The sequence below is a fragment of the Pseudorca crassidens genome, chromosome 1 (genome assembly GCF_039906515.1).
Source record: "Pseudorca crassidens isolate mPseCra1 chromosome 1, mPseCra1.hap1, whole genome shotgun sequence".
NCBI lineage: Eukaryota > Metazoa > Chordata > Mammalia > Artiodactyla > Delphinidae > Pseudorca > Pseudorca crassidens.
In genome coordinates this window covers 150,379,309-150,396,011 of record NC_090296.1, presented here as the reverse complement: position 1 = coordinate 150,396,011, position 16,703 = coordinate 150,379,309, and the positions used below count along the sequence as shown (strand labels likewise).

The following is a 16,703-nucleotide window of genomic DNA, read 5'->3' as shown; positions in this document are numbered from 1 at the left end:
CACCCTTGGGTCACGGTGCTCAGACTTTTCTGTGGTACCAATGGCCTGCGGCGTGTGCCGAAACGTAGGTTCCCAGGCCTCGTGCCAGAGACTTGGATGTAGTAAATCTGCAGGGGACCAGAGGGGAGCCCAGGAATCTGGAGTTTTAAAAACTGCCCTAGGGATGATCCAGATGCAAGGGGCTCCCAGACCACACTCTACGGGGGGCCCAGGGGACTCTGCGAGCTGGACAGCTAGCTGGGCTCAGCCTTGGTTGGCAGAGATACTCACGTCTTTTCCATTAGAACCCTGTAGCTGCCTCCCGCCCCCCACCAGCTTCGGCATGAAGGGACCACCTGCTTTCAAGGACAAGTGATGCCGCTCACCTGGCTGATGTCACTGGTCCACGCCGCCTTCTCCTGTCTGGATGAGGCCACGAGGATGACTGTGAAGGGCGGGGAATCCTTTGGTTCCACCCCAATCTTAAAATCCAAGTGGTCTATGTCTTGGCCGGATCCTTTGGCTTCCAGGTGCAAAACACGGAGTTAGTCGAATGAGTGTGGGCCTTTCTGAGTTGGAAAGTGACTGCACGATACCTGCCTCGCCCCACTGGTGACAGCAGCAGTAGGGCACCAGGCCACTTGCTAGTTTCAGAACATCTTTTTTTTTTCTTAAGGTGAGGAATCCCCACTTCAAAGATGGAGAAACTAAGACCTAGAGCGCAGAGTAGCTTACAACCACACAGGGACAGCTCCGATGCCGCGTTGGAAGAGCCTTTCGGAATCACCAGTCGGCTCTACCCTCATTAGGCCAACGGGGAGCTGAGGTCTCCGGGGAGGACTTTATAAGACCCCCAGCCGGGCAGCGGCTAAGCAAGGTCTAGAACTGGCCTCACAGCTGGGCCCTCCAGCTACGCCAAGGTGATACAGGGGCCAGGAGGAGAACTTTAGATCCTAAGCTTTTATGGACCCAGCTGGACATTTAGCTCAGTTGAGAGCTCCCCAAAGCCAAAGTAAATTCTAGGTATTTTTATTACTGCTCTTAACCCGAAGGATTCCTTGAACTCTTTTTTGGAAAGACTAAGATCACAGTTCAGAGATTCCTTGCAACATGGCCACATTCATCAGGGGTCCCCTGGATAGGGTGGAATGCTGTGGAAGGCCTGCTACAGCTCTGGTCTCTGCTTGCTGGCTGTGTGACCTTGGGGTGATACCCTTCCCGCTCTGGGCTTCAGGCGTCCTCCTGTACAAGCAGAGTGGGGCGTGACGGCTCTGAGGTCCCCGACCCTTCCAGTGCTGACACTCGAGAATGTGAGGGCACTGGAGAGCCCGCTCCGTGTGGTGACTCGAGGATGGGATGACGCTGGCTCCTCGTAAGTGGGGTGTCTGTGTGTTGAGTGGGGGATGCATGGGGCCACGCCTCTCTCCCTTTCCTGGCCCTGGAGGGAAAAGGGCTTTGGGGACTGACAGTTCCACTTGAATCGGGACCAGCTGTGGCCAAGACTGAAGATCATGCTGGTAAGAGCTCCAGGTAAATTGCTGCACATGTATTTTTGCCTTGGTGGGGGAGGTGGGGGGGCGCTTGGCTCCGTCCCCAGTGGAGGGTCACGAAGGGTGCAGAGCCCAGCTCCCGCTGCGGCTGACCAGGGCATGCGCGCGCGCACGTGTGTGTGTGTGTGTGTGTGTGTGTGTGTGTGTGTGTACACTACGCTCCCAGCCCCCAGCAAACCCTGAGCCCGAGCCCAAGCCATGCCGGGACTGGGATCTGGGGTCCTTCAGACACAGCCCTGCTTCGAGGAGCCCCACCTTGGGGAAAGGCAAGGACGGACAGTCCAGCTGGTGCACCCCCAGGGGAGGGCCTCCAGAGCCTTGCTGGGGGGCCAGTGAAGGAGGGAGACGAGGGCCAACTTTGGTCCAATCAAGAGACAGTAGTGACCCTACCCCTTCACCTAAAGTAATAAGCCCATCCCCCAATTCTGATTCCCCGGGGAGAGAGATCCCATGGACACCCCTACACGGCGGCTTTCCGAGCACCTGGGCACCACCTTCCCCCAGCTCCCCGCCCAGCCCCTTCTGGTTTGCTGGGGCCCCACTCACATGCTCCCTTCTCCCCAAGTCTTGCCTCCGGTCCTGGTCACTCCAACACCACTGCGGGGGACCGTTCCCCTGCACTCCCTCTGGTGGTGGCACGTGTGTCCCTGCACACCCTACCCGTTTCCACTGGAGGACAGAGACAGGCCCGGTGCCTCCCCGGCCTCTTCCTCGTGGCCCAGTGAGCCACTGTGCATGTAGCAAATTGATGCGTGAAGGAGGGGTGCTCACTGAGAAGTGTGACCCCCAAACCCAACGGCGCCGAGTCCAGGGACCCAAGGAGCTTGGAAGGAACCAGGAAGGGGGAGGAGGCTGTCACCTGCAGGGCCAGAGAGCTCCTTCTCTAAAGACCCAGGACCAGCCTCTCCGGGTCCAGCATCCTCCCTCTCTCCCAAGAAAAAAAACCAATGCCCGGGTCCAACCTTTCAGGGGGAGTGTGTGTGCGTCTGTGTGAGCACACGCAGGCTTGCACGTGACTTGCACACTTACCTTCTTCCTCCGTGCTTTCTGGCTCCTCCAATAAAGTGCAGTCAATGAGGGATATGACTCCATTCTGAAAAAGAGCAGGGGCCACCTTGAATCAAAGCGAGAGATGTGCTAGTTTCGGAGTTCCAGAATATCGGGGTGAGGAGTGAGCACCCACATAGGCGCACATATGTGTGTGGACATTACATGCCAAGTGGGTATTTTGGTTTTCAAGTTGAAGAACTTTATCTCCATATAGGAAGCCCAGTGAAGTGGCTCAAATGGGATTGCTCAGAGACGCCTTCCCCAAAGGAGGGCCAAGGTCGGGCTGGGGGTGGAGGGGCTAGAACCTGGCTTGCACGGCCTTTTCTTGCCCTACAGCGGCTCTGAGGCATCACCTGGTAGCCCTAAGTCTGAAGTTTGAACTCCCTCATTCTAGGCTAAACCCTGCATGTTACCAATAGGGAAACAGGACCAATTCACAGACCTGTCTCAGGTATTATTCCGATTTTACAGATGAAGAAATGAAATCAGGGAGTTAAGCGTCTTGCCCAAGGTCACCTGGTAGGTAAGTGGCAGAGTCTGGAAAGAGCCTCATGGGCCTGTTCCCAGCTCAAGGTCAGTGGCTGGCTTTTAATTATTAGGAATGTCTGGAAAAACGCCTCTTAGCCTTGAGTGTCTGAGCATCTTTTAGGTGTGAGATCCCTTGGTCCTGTAGTGAGAAATGAAAGTTACCACCACTGTGCTGGTTGCAAAGCATGTCCACGAATTCTCTGATACCCCATCCTTCAAAAGGTGAAGGCTACTTCCCTTCCTCTTGCGTGTTAACTGGACTTAGTGACTTGCTTCTCATTAAGAGAATAAAGCAGGAGTGATGGTGTTCAGCTTTGGGGTCTGCAGCCTCCTGCTTGCTCTCTTGTTGTTTCTTGGACCACTTGTTCTGGGGGAAGCCAGCTGCCGTGTCATGAGGAGAGGGCTACAGATGAGGGACGAGGCCTCCTGCCAACAGCCATGTGTGGGAGCCATGCTGGAAAAGGATCCCGGCCCCAGTCGAGCCTCAGATGACTGCAGCCCCAGCTGCCACCTTGACTGCAACCTCATAAGAAACCCTGGGCCACATATGTCCACCCAGCTAAGTTGTCCTGTCTTCCTAACGTGCAGAAACTGTTTGAGACAACAAATGTTTGTTTTAAGCCACTCCAGGGGACTTCCCTGGCGGTCCAGTGGTTAAGACTCCACACTTCCACTGCAGGGGGCGTGGGTTCAATCCCTGGTCCGGGAACTAAGATCCCACATGCTGTATGTGGTGCGGCCGAAAAAAAAAAAAGGCACTCCATTTGGGGGACAGCAACAGATAAATAACATAATAACTGACAATAACAGAAACCTGCCCAGGTGGCTAATCTATACATGAAAATGTCTGCAGGGCAGGCTGCCACCTGGAAGGCAGAGGGGGACCTGGAGAAAGTATCAAGAGTGGGCCCCCGAATCCTGCATTCTGCTTCTTGTTTGGTTCTTTGGTGGCCCTGGGGGAGCCCCCCAGGCCTTGTTGGGCCTTAACCTGACCACTGATGTCACTGGGCTGGGTAATCTCCAAAGCCCATCTAGCTCTAACCTTCTCTTACTTTAAGTCCCAAAAAATTCTTACGGTAGTTTTAGATCTTGGGGAGTTGTAGCAGGTCCCTTTTAGGAGGACTGAAGGCATTCGATTTCCAACGGCAGTATTTAACAAGAAGTGGTTTGAATTTTAGCTTTGGTTTCAGAACACAGACTCTGGAGTCAGACTGCCTGGGTTCAAATCCCTGCTCTGCCACTTGTTGGCTGTTTCTAGAAGCCTCAGTTCCCTTATTTATACAATAGGGAAAGTAACAGTTATCTGACTCCGTGGGTTGTTCTGTGAATTAAATATACATGATGTATTTGGGCTAGTGCCTGGCTCATAGTAACCATCATGCAAAGGCTTGCTATTATTAGTACAAGTTCATACTACACAATTAAGAGTGACAACGACTATTACCTGTTGAGCACTTACTATGTACCAGGCATGGGGCCATGTGTTTTGCATCCAATTCCTCACTTAAGTCTCATAGCACTCCCATGAAGTAGGTATTTTCACTCCCATTTAAAAAAAAATAAATTTATTTATTTATTTTATTTTTGGCTATGTTGGGTCTTCGTTGCTGCATGCGGGCTTTCTCTAGTTGCGGCGAGCGGGGGCTACTCTTCGTTGCGGTGTGCAGGCTTCTCATTGCGGTGGCTTCTCGTGTTGTGGAGCACGGGCTCTAGACACGTGGGCTTCAGTAGTTGTGGCATGCAGGCTCAGGACTTGTGGCTCGCGGGCTCTAGAGTGCAGGCTCAGTTGTTGCGGTGCACGGGCTTAGTTGCTCCGTGGCACGTGGGATCTTCCCGGACCAGGGCTCGAACCCGTGTCCCCTGCATTGGCAGGCAGATTCTTAAGCACTGTGCCACCAGGGAAGCCGTTCACTCCCATTTTGCAGGTAAGTAAACTGAGGCTTGGTGAGGTCACCCACTGGTAAGTGGCAGGGCTAGAATTTGAGTAGCTCTCAGATTCCATGCTCTTTACCAATATGCTAAGAGACTTTGAAAACTCCAACAAACAAATAAACAACCCCCCAAACCAAAAGAAGATAAAACTAACAAACATAAAAGCACGTGCTTTCAGACTAAAAAGCCGTCTTGAAGTCTCCAGTTCAACCTGCCCCTACTGACCCCCACCTGCTGGGGGAACTGTCCCCCCAGCCTGGACAGAGATCTTCCCAGGAGAAACTCCAGAGCTAGTAAATAAGGAAGGCTTTCCTTGATACATAATTTGGTTGAAACTGGAGTCTTCAGTGTTTGTAAATTAATTGCCCCTTGTGCAGCCGACCAACTAATGCGTTGACATGTTAACATAAGCAGTATATTCCCTGAAGCCACTGCCTGATCAATTAGCTCTGCAGGAGGTTATGGGCCAGGCATCCAGGGTCTGGAAGAATGGTTTCCCTGATGCTCTGGCTTAATTAAGGGCACCTTCTGGCCCTTTCCAGGCCACAGCGCGTTCAGATTTAAAATCTTCAGCAGCGATCTTCCACGGGATGGACGCAGTGCCGGGGAGACTGTCGCTTACAGAGGCAAGGGCTTCATACTTCCCAGAGCAGATTTACCGGCACCTGCCTGCATCTGTGCACGCCTCTGCTGAGGACAGTCATCCCTGTTTTGCAGATGAGGAAGTGAGGTGTGAACAGGCGCGGGATGTTTCCAGGGTCACACATATGTAGCAGACAGAGGTGGGACCGGATCGTGAGCTCACAGCAGCGGGATAAGCCGTGTGCTGTGCCGGGGAGCAGGAGATTCTGCCGGGGGTGCAGAGTCTTGTGCTGGCAGAGTGAGTGCCCAAAGGCGTCAAGAGGGGGCGCTGTCTGAGCTCTGTTTTTTTTTTTGTTTTGTTTTGGTTTTTGCGGTACGCGGGCCTCTCCCGTTGCGGAGCACAGGCTCCGGACGCGCAGGCTCAGCGGCCATGGCTCACGGGCCCAGCCGCTCTGCGGCATGTGGGATCTTCCTGGACCGGGGCACAAACCCGTGTCCCCTGCATCGGCAGGCGGACTCCCAACCACTGTGCCACCAGGGAAGCCCTCTGAGCTCTTTTTGGCTGGAAATGAGACAAAGGCTCTGGCTGCTGCTCTGCCCTCAGCCAGGTGCCACCATCCTCCCCGGCCCCTTAGATACACGTACACGGGCCTTTGAAGGTCTTGTCTGGACCCCCTGGCTCCTCTGCCCCAGCCTCCAACTCTGGGGGCTCCTTGAGGGGTCTTCGTGCTCGCTTTCCCATTTCCCACGATTTCTCCAGTAGAAAATCCGTCAGTGGGCTTCTCATTCCAAGCCGCCAGTCAGACCGGGGCGCGTGCGTGCACACTCACGCGTCTCTGACACCCTGGTCCACCCTGGGCCCCGCGGTCAGGGTCAGTCGGGACCCCTAGGGTAAAGGCGGTGTCTGACCTCCAGCCCCAGCAGCTTCGCTCCCGCCGCCCCTACCTTGGTCAGGTGAAGCTTCCCACCAGAGCCTCTGGTACAGATGATCAGATGCTTAGAAAACAGGAAGCACTGTCGCTCACCCTCTTTCTTTAGGGACAGAGACCCCAGGCGCCCCCTGGTGATCTTGCCCTTTTCAGACATGGGCACCTGGATGAGGGAGCCTGCGGATGGAGGAGAGACAGCCTGAGTGCATCCACCGGAATGACCCTCCGCCTCTGACCTGGCTTTGAGGCTGCAGGTGGGGTTGCGATGCCAGCAGCCAGGGCAGTGGGACAAGGCAATCCTAGTTCTTGGTAGCAAACACGCGCCTTGGACCCTCCCTCCAGCCCCTCCTCAGGGCCGGGTGGTGGGGTTTGGGGGGTGGAGAATGACGAGAGAAGCTCCATGCAGGACCTTTGACCTCCCAGCCAGGGCCAGTGTCTTGGAAAGCAAAGGAACCCCAAAGGACATGGCCCATGAGGTGAGAATGCAGGGCTGGGCTGAGGTCTGGGGGTGGCAGGAGGTTGAACAAGCAGGGAGCTGGCTCTGGCCCAGAGGGATGAACAAGATCCACTGGGCACCTGCTGTCACATGCAGCCACCGCAGACGTGACCGACTGGTCACAGCACGCTCTGCTGCAGAGCCCAGTGCCGCCTCTTCGGGAAGCCCTCCCTGACTCTCCCCAGCCCTGCTCTGGGCCACCATCTGCCTCCTGCCCACGTTCATCACTGCACAGAACCCTTTCCTGTATCCTGACTCCCTCTCCCCTGCACAGTCAATTCTGGAGGGCGGGGCAGAGTCTATTCTCTGGGCGTCCCTGGAGACCTGAATTGGCCTGGCATGAATAGGGCAGGTGTCCTTGGTGGTGGCAGCACGACTGAATAAATGAGAAAGGGCTTGCTGGGTTCCCCTGTCTGATCTTCCCCACCCTCAGGAGGGGAAGAACTGCTTTGGCTCAGGGTGGTGGAGCAGATTCCTGGTCTCTGGGGACACTGCTGACCCCAAGATAGGTCATTCTTCCGGCCACCTCCAGCTTGGGCACAGCACAGCTCAGGGGGGCTGGGAGTCAGGCTAGGCTGGCTCTGGGCTCAGCAGGTCCCAGGGTGGGCCTGTGGGAAGGACACAGGGGCTCAGAACAAACTCCACATTGAGGATACCCAGGCCAAGGGCAGCGGGGGCCAGAGGCAGCTGCACAGGCCAGCAGGAGGTGCTGGGAAGCTCTTCATCTAGTCAGAGAACCCCAACTCGACGGAAGGAAGGCGGGAGGTCCATCCCGAGGTGGAGTCACCTCTAGGGCACGCGAGCACAAGCTGAGTTTCCCATAGGACATGGAATCTGAACCTTCAAGGCATCGCAGCTCTGACATCCCCGAGTTGGACGTCAGTCCCCTGGGCCACAGAGAGCCTCTCCTGCCCCTCTCAATAGGGCTGTGACCCTCAAAACTGTCCCCAAGGTCAGCTGAGGCCCAAGGGTGAAGGGAACCCTACCCAGGACCACTGGGACCACGGCCTCCCCCAAGAGGCGCAGGATGCCGAGCAAAGGACAGAGGGACTGACCCACGCCAGCTCCATCTCGGACCCTGAAAATGCGTGTGATTCATGGGGCCAATTGGAATCTGTCCTCATCCTCCGCCCCCTACTCCCTCCCCAAAAGGACATGTCAATGTTTTACTATGATGTACAATAGACAAACCAAGACCATCTGGGAAGAATTATGTTTACATCTGGAGAGAAGGAAACTGTGAAAACCAATAATACCAGCATCGATATCTATAGATACCGACATGCACATGTAGCTGTCGCATTCCCCCCGCAGGCCCGGAATACTCTGCGATCACGCTTGCAGGTTTTGGCACGCAGCGGCCCAACCCACTGGTGGCGTCCTGAGTGCCGCGTGCCTCTCGCTGCTGGGGCCAGCCTGGTGGTGGGTGGGAGAGGCGGGGCGCACGGGCCATACCTTGTCTCACAAAGGTCTGGCTGGTGTCCAGGAGGATTTCACAGCCTTCAATGATCATGCGCTCAATGGCCAGGTTTTTCCGGATGTTCTCTGTCTCACTCACTTCGTCGTGCATTATCCTGTGGGGACAGGAAACGACAATCAGAGACAGGCTACCCTCACCTCCCAGGGTGCAGGGAATGCTGGGTCTCTGGCTAGACCTCGGAAGAAAGCCTGGATTCTCACGGGGAACCTGTTGTCATGAAAGGGGAGAGAGCGCCGCATCTCTTGAGTGCCCGCTGTGTGTGTGCACTTTACAGGCGTGATCTCATTTTATCCTCTGACAGCCCAAGGAGGCTGAGAAGCAGGTCTGTCTGATTTTAAAAAGGCTGAACCGGGGACTTCCCTGGTGGCGCAGTGGTTAAGACTCCACGCTCCCAAGGCAGAGGGTCCCGGGTTCAATCCCTTGTTGGGAAACTAGATCCCACATGCGTGCTGCAGCTACTACCCAACCAAATAAATAAATAAATAAAATAAAAACTTTTTAAAAATTGGCACGTGATTACCAATAATGATTGTGAAGCTGAAATAAACTTAAAAAAAAAAAGGCTGGGGCTTCCCTGGTGGCGCAGTGGTTGAGGGTCCGCCTGCCAATGCAGGGGGACACGGGTTCGTGCCCCGGTCCGGGAAGATCCCCCATGCCGCGGAGCGGCTGGGCCCATGAGCCATGGCCATTGAGCCTGCGCGCCCGGAGCCTGTGCTCCGCAACGGGAGAGGCCACAACAGTGAGAGGCCCGCGTACCGCAAAAAAAAAAAAAAAAAAAAAAAAAAAGTCTGAACCACATGGAAGAGAGACAGCAGAACTGGAGGAAGATGGGAGTAGAGGGGACAACCTTTGTTCATTACCCTGCCCCTCATCCCACTATTGGCCTTATTTCCATCCAAAGTAGGAACCAAGCTCATTCCTGCCTCGGGGCAATTAGTACTTGCTGTTTCTTCCCCCTACACACTCTTTAAAGGGTTGTTTCCTTAATGTTTGGGTTCTGGAATGGCTTATTTTCGGAGCACCTGGCAATCCAGCTGGCTCAGGGGAAGACTGACTTCAGTTTACTTCTATAGGCTCTGGCACGACCGGGAAGTAAGCAGGACACAGCTTGCCCCTTCATCTGAGAATACAGACAACTTTTTGTCCTTGTTCTGACTGCTGCAACACCTCTCCTCTCCAGGAGGTGGCACTGTTTAACTGTTTTTGTTTTTGTTTTAAAGAGCGTTGGTGGGAAAAGGTAGGTGTGAACTGCCAACTTTGCTAAGACCCTGGATGGGTCTCCAGGAGTCTTAGGAAAGTTGTGAATCTTTTTTTTTTTTTTTTTGGAGAGGGTCTGGAAAAAGTACCCCAGCTACTCTAAGGAAAGCACAAAGCCTGCTATTTGTCTGCTGATGCATGAAATTCCACAATTAAGACCACTAAGAGAGCTGATTAATGTGTGTGTGGCTTACAGAGTTCTCTCACAGTCATTATCCAGTTTAAACCCTCCAACAATGAGAGATGACACTGGTGGAGCTGGAGCTGTGATTACTGGAATCAACACGATGCTGAACAAATTACTCAACCCTTCTAATCCTTACTTTCCCCATCTGTAGACTGTTGGGGTGAGGATGGAAAATAATGCATTTCATGGGCTGACCTCATGCCTGGCACATGACAGGGGCTGGAATAAAGGGTGGTGATCATTGCCATTATCAGGGCTGCAAAAATGGTATTGTTAAAAAAACATAGGTGGTATACTGTAACTCGTTATTTCTTCTGGGTATCAGACTGGGGCATCGAGATGCGGTCTCTGCTTAGGAGCCACGGCTCTCCACCCACATGCCCCTCCTCCCACCCAGGCCCCAGCGATGCTCTTCTCAGAAGCCCAGGCCTTAGCCTTCTTCTGGAAAAGACATGGGACAGGGAGGCACCTTTCAGGGCATCTGCAGTTCCACGGATAGGGATTCATTTTTGGAAGTAGTCCAAGGCAATCAGGACCCTCTCTCTTGATGAGGGTGGGGACTTTGCTGAGGCTAGATTTGCTAAAATAGAAGGGGGTGATTCCAAAGTAGCAAAACTAGTTTTGCCGTTAGACATGGATAAACTTCAGCTGCTCAGGGTCAGTGGCCCCAGGCTGGGATTTGTGCTGGAGGGGCCGCCACTGCACACGCGGCCGGGGGTGCTGGGCGGGGCTCCAGGAAGGCAGCCCGGGGTTCCGGGGCCTGAGGCTCCTGGGGGAACCGGAAGTGAGGACCTGGGTTATCAGTGAGCCCAGGAGTTAGGGGCTCCGGAGACAAAGTGGGACAAAGGCCAGTCCCGAGGGGAGAGGGGTGCAGGGTTCTGAGCACTGCCAGGGAGGGCTTGGTTGCTGGCTTCCTGTCAGGGCTGGAGTTTTCCTCAGGGCCCAGGGGAGGGCGCCAGGAGGAAGAAAGGGCCCTTGTCACGTGATGGGAAAACCCTTTTCTGTGCCGCTCGGGCTGGGTTCAGGGCCAGGTGCAGGTGATCAGGGGGACAAAAGAAAAGCAGGCTGTACACCCAGGACCCGGGGTGGGGAAAGGGAGGGGATTGGGGTGCTGCCTGCACACCTGCCTGCACTGGGACAGGGCATCCCGCGGTGTCGAGGAACTCACAGCCTCATGGGGGTCCCAAGTCTTCTGCTTGGGGAAGAGTAAGCAGGATCTGGCTCCCTGGGGCATGAGAGAACTGGGGTCTACGCCCTGTGATGGTTTTGTTTGTCTGCAGTCACGCCCTGATTACATCTCCTCCCTAATCCTGCGCTCTGGGGCCTGTGCCCTGCCCTGGTCCTCCCTCTGTCCAGCCGGGAGCCATGGCCTCACCGGCTGCCACTCGTTGGACCTGGGCAGCCTTTTAGGGCTCTGAATGGCCGCCAGGGCCCCGGGCAGGGCTGAGGGCTGAACACCACACCCTGCAGACCCATCCTCCTTTGCAGCTCCTGGCCTCCTCTCTCTGACCACAAGGCCCCTCCTTACCTCTTGGCCTGCACCAGTGGAGGCCCCAGGCTCAGCCCTTGGTTCATACCTCATTCCCACCTAAACTCACTCCCTTGGTGATCTCACCAGCCTTGTGACTCTAAATACCATCTCCAAGCTGATGATCTGGTATATCTTGGCTCCCTGAACTCCAGACTCAAACACCGACTCCCTTTTTGTCATTTCCACCGCTGTTGGCCATCTCAGGTCCAACACACTCCCAAGTAAAACTCCAACGCGGCGAGGAAGACGCCCGCCTCCAAACCTGCCCCTCTGGCGCCTTCTCCATCTTGCACAATGGCAATGCATCCTTCTGGCTGCTCGGCAGAAAACTCTGGAATCACCCTCGACTCTCATTTTCTCTCTCTCTCCTCACCTCTCATCCATCAGAAACTCTTGGAGGTTCCACCTTCAGAAAACTCCAGAGTCCTCACCTCCACGGCCACCCCCTGGTGTGGCCGTGTCCCCTGTTGCCTGGACTGTGGCAGTGCCTCCCTCCAGTCCTTTAGCTCCTGCCCGTGCAGCGAGGAATTCCTTGGGCTTCGGGGAGTGAGGGAGGACAGGGGAGGGCCTTGACTAGGGGGGGCTGCGGCTCTGACGGTGGCCCAACCATGGCCTGTCCCCCGACGGACACTGCCTGCTGCTGAACGGAGCCTGGGGCACATGAAAGCCCGACACCCAGGACCCCTGGGGCTCCTAAAGCCACCGGTTTTGACACATGGACACTGGAGAACCGAGGAAATGGGCAGAGAGTGCCTGCGAGTCCTGGGCAGATCCCTGACCTGGGAGATGGGCCCACTAAGTGCCCAGGGCCCTTCCTCGGACCCCATCTGTACGAGGGACAGCGTACATCGCATCCTGTCTCACTGGGTGCCCACCTGGGCTGGAGCTGTAAACCCCTCAGACTGCTCCTGGGGACCCGGCTTCCAGGTGGGACAAGCTGTGGGTGCCCCCACCTCGGAATCCTAACCGGAGCACGAGCTTTTCCCATCTGGGGCTCGGCAAACCCCGGGTGGGGGCACCCTCAGCCTGGGCCTGCCCACCGGCTGGGACCCCCACGGGGCTCACCTGGACAGCTCCTCCAGTTTGGACTTGGCGTAGTCCAGGCTGTTGCGCTCCACGTGCTCGTGAGGGGTGTGGGCCAGGAGCTCGTGCAGCGTCAGGATGTACCTGGGGATCTGCAGTGGGGAGAGGCGGGGACAGGGCCAGAGGGCCAGAGAGACAGAGGCAGGGAGAGAGAGACAGCGATGAAGCAAGAGAGACGGAGAGACAGAGCAGGGTAGACAGATGGGGGGGTGGGGGGGCAGAGAAGGGGGCTCTCAGCTCCGAGGACCCCCATGAGCGGGGCTGAGGAAGGACACCCACTGCACTTCTGATCCCAGACTCTCTCAACTTGGAGGCTCTTCCAGGGTCTTGTCTGGGACGAGAGCCCAGAGCTTGAGGTTCTGCCCCGCAGAAGGCAGGACCTGGAGATGGACTCAGGACCAGGAGCTGCCCCTCACTTCCTGCACAGCCTCCCCCAGCCAGGGTCGGCGGAGGGTCCTAACCCCGTTCGTTCTCCAGGCCACCGGAGGTTTGCACGGCCGTGGCCCTCGGCACTCCGCGCCCCGGCCCCCAGTCGGCCGCAGCCCTCCCGCGCATGCGCCCTGGCAGGCGGGGCGGGCACACCTGGAACATGGGGTAGGTGAGGAAGGTCTCCAGCGTCCTCTCCTCGCAGTCGGGCTTGGCCTCGTAGTGCTTCAGCAGCTTGTCGAAGTCGCGGTTCTGCTTGCAGTGCGCCAGGATCTGCAGGCTGTACTGGTGGTTGCGGACGAACTCCTGGTAGATGTTGAGCATGGGCAGCAGGATGTCGAACAGGTCGGCTGGAAGGAGGCGGGACTCAGCGGGCAGCGGGGGCGCCCTCGGCTCCCCCAGCCCCACCCGGGGAGGTCGGAGCGCGGCTCAAAGCCCCACCGGAGTCGTCGGAGATGACTCTGGCACCACTGCCCTCTCCTAGGCCAGACAGGGTGGCCCCAGGCATTGAGACCACAGCAGATTCACAGGTTTTTGAGGTTTTTCTGTCTAGTCTGACACCTGTGTACCGGAGGTCAGAGAAAGGAGGTATAGAGGGTGCTGCGGTGTGTCCCCCGGAACCCCTGGTGGACCCAGGCACTTGCTCCCCAGCTGCCACCAGTGCGGGTGGCTCTCAGCTGGGTTCGCCCTTGCTGGGAACTGCTCTCAGCTGAAGGAAGCTGCCTTGCACAAGCTGGAGCCCAATGACAGGTCCAGGTCGGGGGGTGAAGGCCGGCCCCTGCCTCGATGGGGGACGTCCCTGAAGGGCCACCTCAGTTCCCGAGCTTCCCTGGGGCTGGCTGAGACCCCTGTTGCAAATGCTTTGTAGTCCGCTCCCCCCAGTGCCCTGGCTCTGCCAGGCTGTTATGCTGAGGGGTCCCCAGGGGCCCCCCTCCCAGAGTGTCCCACCTGTGACTGTGACCTGTCAGAGTCAGGAGCTGGCCTGGAACCAGGCTTTCCAACTCCCCCATTCCAGCGCTTTCCACCCCATGATATGCTTTCCTGAGTCTCTGTCCCTTCACCTGTTGTCCCCTTTGTCCCTCTGTCCCTGTCTTTCCAGACCTCCCCAGCTCTGCAGCCCCTGGCTCAGTGAGGTGGACCCCCTGCTCAACCCTCCGTCTGTCTCAACCTCCTGGGTATCTAACATCCTGTCCTTCTAGCTCCCCAAAGCCCAAACCTGCCTTTCAACACTTGATGGGATGGGATGGACCCTCTAAAACCTCTGCTTAGTAACCCCATTAAAAAGAAAGACAATGCAACTAGAAATGATCATACAAAGTGAAGGAAGTCAGAAAGAGGAGACAAATACCATATGATATCACTTATATGTGGAATCTAAAACACGACACAAAGGAACTTATCTACGAAACAGAAACAGACTCACAGACATAGAGAACAGAATTCTGGTTGCCAAGGGGGAGGGGAGGTGGGGGAGGGATGAAGGGGAGGTTGGGGTCAGCAGATGTAAGCTTTTGTATATAGAACGGATAAACAACAAGGTCCTACTGTATAGCACAGAGAACTATATTCAGTATCCTATGATAAACCGTAATGGAAAAGAATATTAAAAAAAAGAATGTATATGTATGTATAACTGAATCACTTTGCTATACAGCAGAAATTAACACAACATTGTAAATCAACCATACTTCAATAAAATTAAATTAAAAAAAAAGAAAGACAAGCTTTCCTTGGAACAAACTCTAAGTGGGAGCTCTTATGTCGGGCATCCAACTACCCAGTGGACAACCTCTTTAGCTGTATGACTACAGAAAGTGCAGCCTGTGTCTTTCTAGGGCTGCTTCTTATTTTGACCTTGGAGAAAAACAAAATGGTGCCACTGCCCCTGGAAGTCTCCTGGCCCGTGGGCAGAGGAGCCTTTTCAGCCTCAGCTGTCCTTTCACCTCCCTGAGCCTGTTCTCTCGACCCCAGAGTGGAAGTGACACCAACACTCACCTTTTCCCATTGAATTAAGTGAAAGGAAGATGGTACCCAGTGTGGGAGGGGTGGGATGTGGGACGCACTCCTGTACATCGCTCCCAGGAGTGAGGGCTTGGAGAGCAAGGTGACGACGTGTACACGGCGGGGAGTCCATCCCCATTGTTTCAGTAATTCTACTTCTGGGCACCTGTCTCAGGGGAATGCTCTCTAACATGGAGACAACTTCACACGCAGGGATGATTATTTTTAGTAGCAAAAAGGTAGAACAACTTTAAGAGTCGACGAAGGGAGATGGCTACACAGATGGTGGCAGACTCACGGGGCACTGGAACATTATACAGCCATCAAAAAGCATACTTTCAGCTTGAGAAAACACTTATGCAATTATGTTAAGTAAAAAAAAAAGAAAAACCCACAGCAAGATTCAAATTCTATATTCAGTATGTTTGCAATTATGTAAAATGGAAAAAAAAAAAACAACCCCAAGATCTATGCATAGGAAAAAAAATTGGAAGGAAACACACCGGAGTGTTTACAGTAGTTATCTTTGGGAAGCAGAAACGTTGATATTTTTAAATGTTTCCTACTTTTCTGGATTCTCAGATTTTCTCAGATGGGTACCTATATATTATTTTTAAAAGGGAAAAGCAGATAAGAAACTAAAAATATATCACTTCCTCCTAGAAATGTAGCTTTTGCCAACTTCTCTTTCCTCTTCTGCTCCCTCTGAGGGATTCTGTGAGTTTTTAAGGGGCCGCTCTGTTACATTCAGGAAGGACAAAAGTACCACCAGCCAGGAGGTGTGGCCCCTGCACAGGGACTTCTCAGGTGGGGATGGGGGCGGAGGGGCAGGAGACCTCTGCCAGGGCTGCTACTCACCGAGGACCAGAGTGGGCCAGCTGGAGATGCGGGCCTTCAGGCCTTGGTAAAAGATCTGGTGCAAAAACATGATGGTCTCGCTGGAAGAGAAAGCACAGGGTAAGCTCCGGCCAGGAGTTCCTCTCCTTCCAGGTGTCCCCTCCCCCAAAGTTCAGTAGAGCTGAGGGGCCCCAGGGGAGAGGGCAGGGGCTGTCACTGCCTGTGGGACTATAGCAGCAAACCTTCTCAGGTGGGACCCCACGAGAAACCTCATCAGTGGGATGGACCCTACAGTCTACGGGGCCTAACGCAAAACAAACACGCCGGCCCCTGGTTAACCAATGATTAGGAATTTCAGGATGGTGACAGCAGAGCCTCAAATTAAGCACGGTTTTTCTAAGCATGCAGTCAAATGCCCGTGAAGCTGGCCGAGGAGGGGGCACTCCGGCTGCTGGCTTCCCTGGCCCCCTCAAGTCCCCACTGGCTCTGTCATTGGGTGCTGTCCCCTCTCCCAGGAGTTCGTGTCCTGAAGGCAAACCGCCATCCTGGGGTCTCACACTCTCAGGACAAGGGCAGGGAGTGGAAGGCGCTGGGTGGGCGCAGAGACGCCCCTGAGCTGTGAGACACAGGAAGCCAATGGGGGCCTGGGACCTCATGTTCACGGTGGGCCTGGGAGGCACGGGGCTCCCTGACCCCAGAGGAGTTTGAAACGCCCTGAGCACCCCACTCTGCAGAGAAAACAGAGTGGGTGGGGAGAAAAAGGTTGTGAAAAAGAAAAGAAGGGAGGGCTGCAAGAGAGAAAGGGGTGAGGGAGGTGAGAGGTGGTGGTGCGGAGAGAGAACAGAACATGGCACC

The 16,703-nt window shown here is 55.2% G+C and overlaps 1 protein-coding gene across 2 annotated transcripts in view; it reads right to left on the bottom strand.

The window, feature by feature from the left end:
• The window catches only part of RASGRF1 (Ras protein specific guanine nucleotide releasing factor 1), a 104,430-nt gene that overhangs the window by 45,366 nt on the left and 42,361 nt on the right, over positions 1-16,703 (bottom strand). For both annotated transcript variants that reach the window (XM_067698787.1, XM_067698781.1), the window contains exons 6-12: positions 15,870-15,949; positions 13,167-13,360; positions 12,567-12,676; positions 8,502-8,620; positions 6,567-6,727; positions 2,559-2,622; positions 366-502 (exon numbers count right to left, since the gene is read on the bottom strand). In XM_067698787.1, the coding sequence (XP_067554888.1) occupies positions 366-502; positions 2,559-2,622; positions 6,567-6,727; positions 8,502-8,620; positions 12,567-12,676; positions 13,167-13,360; positions 15,870-15,949 (865 nt within the window). The remainder of the gene's footprint in view (positions 1-365; positions 503-2,558; positions 2,623-6,566; positions 6,728-8,501; positions 8,621-12,566; positions 12,677-13,166; positions 13,361-15,869; positions 15,950-16,703) is intronic.